Source organism: Triticum dicoccoides, chromosome 6B (genome assembly GCF_002162155.2).
Source record: "Triticum dicoccoides isolate Atlit2015 ecotype Zavitan chromosome 6B, WEW_v2.0, whole genome shotgun sequence".
Taxonomy (NCBI): domain Eukaryota; kingdom Viridiplantae; phylum Streptophyta; class Magnoliopsida; order Poales; family Poaceae; genus Triticum; species Triticum dicoccoides.
Window position 1 is genome coordinate 492569332 of NC_041391.1, and position 7537 is coordinate 492576868.

The 7537-nt window shown below is 46.6% G+C and overlaps 1 protein-coding gene across 1 annotated transcript; it reads right to left on the minus strand.

Moving 5' to 3' along the window:
- Positions 1-4591: 4591 nt before the first annotated feature.
- Positions 4592-7280, minus strand: LOC119322711 (S-adenosylmethionine synthase 2-like). Its single transcript, XM_037596210.1, has 2 exons — positions 7123-7280; positions 4592-6268 (listed from the first exon to the last, which is right to left on the minus strand). The coding sequence occupies exon 2, from the start codon at positions 6245-6247 to the stop codon at positions 5063-5065; it is 1185 nt and encodes a 394-aa protein (XP_037452107.1). The 5' UTR covers positions 6248-6268; positions 7123-7280; the 3' UTR covers positions 4592-5062.
- Positions 7281-7537: the final 257 nt, after the last annotated feature.

Consider the following 7537-nt stretch of genomic DNA (forward strand, 5'->3'; position numbering starts at 1 on the left):
AGGCAAGAAAAGAAGCCAACGAGGTGAGAAAAATGGCAAGGAACCAAGATGCCGCGGCCGAGGAGAGGAGGTTGGCGACCGAGGAGAGGAGGGTGGCCGCCGAGGAGAGGAAAGTGGCATTGGAGGAGAGGAAGGTGGGCATGGAGGAGCGATCTAGGTTGTTGGGATGGGAGAAGCAATTGTTCTTCTTGGACACATCTTTGTTCAATGGTGCGCAAAAGGAATATGCCAACCTTGCCCGTGAAGAAGTCTTGATCCAAAAAAGAGCCATGATCCGCACAATTGGTGGCGGTGGCCTTGGCGGCATGGGTGGCGGTGGCCTTGGCGGCATGGGTGGCGGTGGCCTCGGCGGCATGGGTGGCGGTGGCCTCGGCGGCATGGGTGGCGGTGGCCTTGGAGGCATGGGTGGCGATGGCCTTGGCGCCATGGGAGGCATGGGTGGCTTGGGAGCCATGGGAGGCATGGGTGCACCTCCGGCCGCCATGGGAGGCATGGGTGGCTTTGGAGCACCCTCTGACGCTATGGCCGCCATGGGAGGCATGAGTTTCGCTTCTCTTATGGGAGGCATGGGTGCACCTTCGGCCATGGGTGGAATGTCTTTCGATGTGCCTCCTCACACACATTCCCATGAAGATGCCGTTGAAGATCTTGCCAACACCGTCGGAGCTTCACGTGATGTGATGCGTGATGAGGTTAGGGAGGAAGATTCATCTTCGGAGGTGGAAGAATCGTCTTCGGAAGATGAGGACGAAGACGAGGAAGATGTTTGATGTGTCTTTCATTTATGTCTTGAACTTTAGTTTGCATTTTGAACTTGGTTGGATGAACTTGTGGTCAAGATTTTGAACTTGTGGGCATGAACTTTTATTTTCATCAACTTGTTTGTGACAAATTTCACATGTTCATTGCATTTTGATGATTGTTTCAAACTCATTTTGTGTCTAAAATGCCATGCCCGGCGAGTCGCGCGCGCTGTATTTTTGCGCGTTGCTGGAGCGGCGCGCGCGCGCTGCATTATAGCGCGGCTGCTGGAGCCAGCGCTGTCGGCCGCGCTAAACCAGCCGAAGCGCGCGCGGCAAACAGGTTTTTTGCGCGCGGCGCATAGCGCGGCTGTTGGAGATGCTCTAAGGTGTGCCACTGTTCCTACTAATTTGTAATTTTGTATCCTCTCTCTATCCCACTCCTTTTTTGTGAGTTAATCCCTTGGAACCTCTCATCTTTGTTTGTGTAGATTCTTTTTATCTATAATGCCTACAAGGTGTTCGATGAAAATCCAAACGAGCTGCAGGGAAAGATTCACCTATACGTACATAGTAATATCCATGCTCTGTTGTCTGCTCAGTAATTTCTTTTTCAGAAATTTAGTTCAGTCAACGATGACTTGCATATTGCATTATCTCTCAATTATCAGACTTGAATGAATAATACATTGCCTCTCTCGGTTATGGGACTTGCTTGTGCAAGCTATCATTGATAAATATACGAGTGATTCATGGGAAAATACATATGTGCTCGATTGTTTGAGGCTGCATCAGGTAATGGTAATCATATTTAAAGCACATGTTGCTGTGAATTTTGTACAGTTTCAGACTTTTCTCTGCGATAATTTCTGGAATCAACTTATAGCTCAGGTTCTTACTTACCTTTTTAACATCTCCAAGACATTGTGAGTTTTGTACAGATTTGACGAAGAGACGGGCGAGGACACCGAGCAGAGGAGAGGCGTTGTCGTTTCCCCGTGTGCTGACTGCTGGAGAAGTCACAGGAGGGTGTGGTGGCGTAGGCATTGCTGCCACAACGTGCTTTGCAATGGTCAACGACAGTGCCCCCAGCTCCAGTTCATCTACGCGGTTTCTTCTATTACTAATATGATATCTAAAATTCCCTTAAAAAATGACATCCAATATCTTGCTACCATAAACTGAATGCTCCTTATTCTGAAATTATTGTGTATATCACATTATCATCAAGGAGAGGGTTAATGATCGATGCCTATCAGTTCAGGGCCATTAGTATCCATCAAACCACTGAGTGGAATTTGTTCTGAAGAATGCATGCATATATTATTTAGAGTAACATAACAAGACATATTAGTTTTCATATTATGGAAATACAAAACAAGGTAAGATTTTCTGAATTTTAGGCGACACGCTTCATTTTGTATGTACTTCATTTGCAGCTTGGGGTCCAGATATGTACTCCCTCTGTAAACTAGCATGAGACCTTTTATAGATCACTAATTCATGGTCTCATTTTGTATTTACTGCATGTTGTAACCTGTAATTATCCATATGGACTTATTATTTTATCATACACTGGATTCTTCCCTCTTTCTTTCAAGCAACGGAGAGCACCGTTTATGCATTATTTCACTTCTTCACTCAACATGTTCTTGAAACTTCTATATTGACAGATCGCAGGAAAGTCTAGCTACTTTCTCTTTTGAAAGTTAAGCTGAAGCCCAGCAAAGTCTGTAAGGCGGGGTGAAAATTGTCACTCTGATGCAAGTCGCTCATAGCATGTTAGGTAGATGATTTCTTTTACCAGGAAGGATGGGTCTCTAAATCAAAATTTTGGATTAGGAATTATGTTCTCTATTTTATTTGTCCAGGGTCATGTGAGCTTTAGTCCTGTAGATGAACCTGTTACAAACTGACAATAGTGGTCTAAACGCTCTTACATTTCTTTACAGAGGGAGTACTATTTTGGTTGCAAAAGGGAGGTAGCATAAAGCAGGAAAGTTTTTTCATTATGTTCTTTTATGGATATTCGATATTTTCTATCAATAGCTACCACATAACCCATTTAAGATTTCAATGGTGTAGAAGTTTCCAAAAAATCATGAAAAAAATACTATTAACACTAGGATTATAATGTAAGATGATCTAACAGAGCGATTGAAAAAACACAATTTTGTATTGCCTTCATGTATGTAGTTTTTGCCGAGGGCACATAAAATCATATTTTTCCCAATCACTTTGTTGGAGTTATTTGTTTCACATTTTTTGAGAATTTTCGAACCGTTAAAACCTTAATGGGTTCTGCAGACAACATTTATAGACACAGTTTGAGTTCTGGTACTCCACTGGGTCCTAATATAATTAACTTTCAGAGAATGATGGGATTTACCTCAGCAATTGCATATTTCATATATTGGATAGTAAATCTATGAAACACTGTCACTATGTTCTTCTGCAAGTTTCTGTTGATTACATTCATGCATGTCTATGTTTAGAGTCAAAACAAGTCCTACAAATGCGATGCCATGATTTATTTTCAGATTCTGGAAATAATTATGCCAGTTTATAAGTATTTATACTAAACATGATATCTCTGACAACCTCTCATGCCAATGGGGCAATACTTCCAGTCCGAATTCATATTTGGCTTTGCCAGTTTCATAGAAATGCTACCTGAATACTGGAGTAGCAACCGTGTATGAGAAAAGCCTTTTATTTATTTATTGAGAGTTCATTTGTATCGACATCTACTATCTTTGGTCCTTTCCAAGGGCCAATAAGAAAGGGCAAGTTATATATGTTAACTGTCATGGGTACTTTGCTTAAGAGTACTTGCAGGTTTTCATACTACTCTATCACTAGGATTTCCTTTCATTTTTTCCTTACACTCTAGGCAAAATATGAATAGCCTCCACTTCAGTTACTTGCCGATAGGTGGTGAACTTTGCAAGTAGTTTTTATCATAGTGTGGTAAGCATTGAGAATTTGTTCATCATACCTCTCAGGTTTACTGGAAGTATTGTGGTAGTCAGGCAGGAATCATGTTTCAATTATGCCCAGAAGATTTTCATCCTTTTTCTAGGTTGGTGCTTGATCACCTATCCATATAAATTTATTTGTTGTGGCAGATAAAGAATAATTTTTGCACATACCTCACCCTATCCCAACTTGGTCGGTTTACTAATGCCGTGTTCGTATCATGTCTTCTGTTTCTACAGTTAATTTGTTATTGGACATTGGTGATGATCAGGTGAGGGAAGAAACATTCCAAGTCTCAGATTTTTCTATAACCAATACCCGGGGTGGTAAGCTCAGACACTCACACTCATAATGTAAACCGACTTGGATCACATGTAAAATGTCTTGGTTTACTGTAATAAGAAAACCTTTCTGCCGACAGCAGTACAATGCAACATTCAATAAACAGAACTCAATTTTAATATTCTGTTGAACTTTAAAAAAAAACTCTAATTGAATAAAGGAATACATCATGCTCTCAGAGTTGTCAGTCAGTACCTTATACATGTGTACCAGGAGCATTGGTTTTGCTTCAACCGCTCCTGCTGTCACGGCTAAATCTAGCAGGAAAAAAAAAGGAGTGACGTCAGGCCAAGCAGGCCATATGGACAACCAGCCCATAACACAATGATCAGCAAACAATTCCAACCAAAGTCAGGGAAAAAAGAGTGACCGGCGATGAAACGTGGCACGGCGAGGCGTGTGGACTGCAGTTTACACCAAACCTGATCAATGTATATGATGATTCGAGAGTCATGTGAACAGGGGCAGTATATTATCCAGATCCCATCAAACCACTTCTGCTTGAGTTGGGCTTACATTTACCAATTGCATAAACCACGATTAAAAACCTTGAACAATATATAAAGTACAGTACTGCTTAGAAGAATGACAATTTGGGAACAATAGGGCAATAGAATTACACATGGCTCTTTAGACTCTGGAAGAAAGGGCATTATGAGGGGAACTACACAACATGGCTCTTTAGGCTCTCCAAGAAAGAGCGTTATGAGGGGAAACTACACAAAACAGAATATGAAAAGTGAAAGTGACGGAGCGAGTGACAGAGCAAACTGCACATCACTCAGCGGTTTCAGCAGACTCAAAAAAAAAAAGGAAAAATGTATGAAATGATACACCAGTAAGAAAACTTAGCACTGATCACTAGACGGCCCAACCAGTGTAGCACGTCGCGGTGATGTCGAATGCTTCTTCTTACTTCCCAGGAGCAAAAGGATCCCGCCTTTTGTTGAACTTGAGAGGCAGCAGACCAAGAATAACCCCAATGTGGCGATGTCTTGTTCTTAGGCAGATGCCTTGTCGAACTTGAGGGGCTTCACCACTTCCCAGGTGAAGTCGGCATCATCGCGGCCAAAGTGACCGTAAGCAGCGGTCTTGATGAACCTGTTTCCACCTTTCTTCAAGTCCAGGTTGATGCTGATCATCCCTGGCCTGAAGTCAAAGTTCTCCTTCACGAGCTTGAGGATCTCCCGGTCGGGGATCTTGCCGGTGCCGTAGGAGTCGACGAACACAGACAGGGGCTCAGGCACACCAATGGCATATGAAATCTGCACAATGCAGCGGCGTGCGAGACCGCTGGCGATGATGCTCTTGGCAGCCTGCCTAGCAATGTAGGCGCCACTGCGGTCCACCTTGGTCGGGTCCTTGCCAGAGAAGGCGCCGCCACCGTGGGCTCCCCAGCCACCGTAGGTGTCGATGATGATCTTGCGGCCGGTGAGACCGGCGTCACCGTGAGGTCCACCGATGACGAAGCGGCCAGACGGGTTCAGGTGGAAGATGGTGTTCTCATCGAGGTACTTCCCGGGGATCACCGGCTTGATGACGTGCTCCTTGAGGTCCGCGGCAATCTCATCGTTGGTGACGGTCTCATCATGCTGGGTAGAGATGAGGACGGTGTGTACACGAACAGGCACCATGGCACCACCCTCGTTTAGGTACTCAATGGTGACCTGGGTCTTTCCGTCAGGCCTGAGCCAGGCACAGGTGCCATTCTTGCGGACCTCGGTAAGGCGAGCTCCAAGCTTGGTGGCGAGCATGTGGGTGAGGGGCATCAGCTCAGGAGTCTCATCAGTGGCGTAGCCGAACATGATGCCCTGGTCACCAGCGCCGATCTCTTCGGGGCGCTTGGTGAAGTGTCCGTGAACACCCTGGGCAATGTCAGGGGATTGCTGCTCGATGTTGACAAGCACCTTGCAATGGTCAGCATCCAGACCAACGTCGTCAGAGATGAAGCCGATGCTGCGGCAGGTGTCGCGCACGATCTTCTCGTAGTCGACGGTGGCCTTGGTGGTGATCTCGCCAAAGACCATGACCATGTTGGTCTTGGTGCAGGTCTCGCAGGCAACCTTGCTGTCGGGATCCTGGGCCAAGCAGGCGTCCAAGACGGCGTCGGAGACCTGGTCGCACAGCTTGTCAGGATGGCCCTCGTTCACGGACTCGGACGTGAAGAGGAACGTCTCGGCCGCCATTTCTTCCGTGCTAGCGATGCTCTGCGAATAGAAGAAAATCCAACAATTAGAATCAAACATATATGAGTCGTGCCACAAAATCACGGTACTGTCCCAGCTACAGAGCATTATAGATGAGAACTCGTATGACTAATCTACACGTCCAGGCACAACAAGAAAAAACACCCCAAAACAAGAAAAACAACAAACAGGCCCCTGAGGGGGGTGATTGCTGAACCATCCTGAATCTACCGCCGTCTTCCACACGCCGTCAAAGCCGCCATCGGAGGAAGGAGCGACGAGAGGCACGAGCCGAAGACCCGCCGGACGCCATCGCATCTCGAAGCTTTAAAGATCCGAAGGAAGAGCACATCTCACTGTGGCCCATCGACCGAGGACCACCCCGTGCCTGGCGAGCCTCAGATCCGCCGTCCCCGGCCGACCACGTCAAAAAGGCCTGCCAACGACCAACCAACCCTGCGCCGTCGTCGCCATGAGAAGCAACACCAGCCGGCGACGGCGACCCCGTGTACACATCCACCCGGCCACACAGCAGCCCAAGATCAAGAATAGCCGTGAGGACGACACAGCCGGAAAAACAAAAGATCCATAGCAAAGTGACGACACCGCCACGCCGACCACACCCCGACGCCCGGATACACCAGGCTGGCCGCTCCGACGAGGAGCCGCAGCACAATTATTGGGCGTAGCGCCGCCGGCCCGATAGAGCGACCCACCCACCTACCAACCCCTTTCGCCTCTCTCTCTCTTTTTAACTAACTAGCCATGTTTTCATCACGACAAAGCTAGTAATTAAGCGACCCACGTATGATGAAAAGAAGAAGATAAATTAGACATGGATGATCGAAGCATGATGAGGACGCGGTGAAGCTAACCTTGTGCAGTTGTGCTGATGCTATTCTTCAGGAGGCCGAAGAACCGAAAGGAAGAGGTCGAATGTATGCACGGTGTTGTCCGGAGATCCTGGCCGCGCAATTTATAGGAGCGGAGGCCCCGCAAGGTCGTGCATGAGTGTTGCTGGTGAGAGTGCGGGACTGCACAACCTGTGCTGCAGCAGCCCTCCTCGCCACCAAACCCCATTTTTCGCGGTGGGTCAGATCACCTACCAACCATCTAGTACTTTATTTTCTTCCCCACTTGCCTTTTTTCTTAGAAGATCTTCTCCACTTGCCTTGCCTAAGTGAGCTGCCTCCGTCAATTCACTATGGACGTGTTTGGTAGGCTACCTCCACCCTAGCTAGCTAAGCATGCGTGTATAGTTTTCGTCAGTTTAAAAAAAAAACATCTGTA

Coding starts and splice junctions, on each gene's coding strand:
- LOC119322711 (XM_037596210.1), bottom strand. CDS start 6,247: ATGGCGGCCGAGACGTTCCTCTTCACGTCCGAGTCCGTGAACGAGGGC.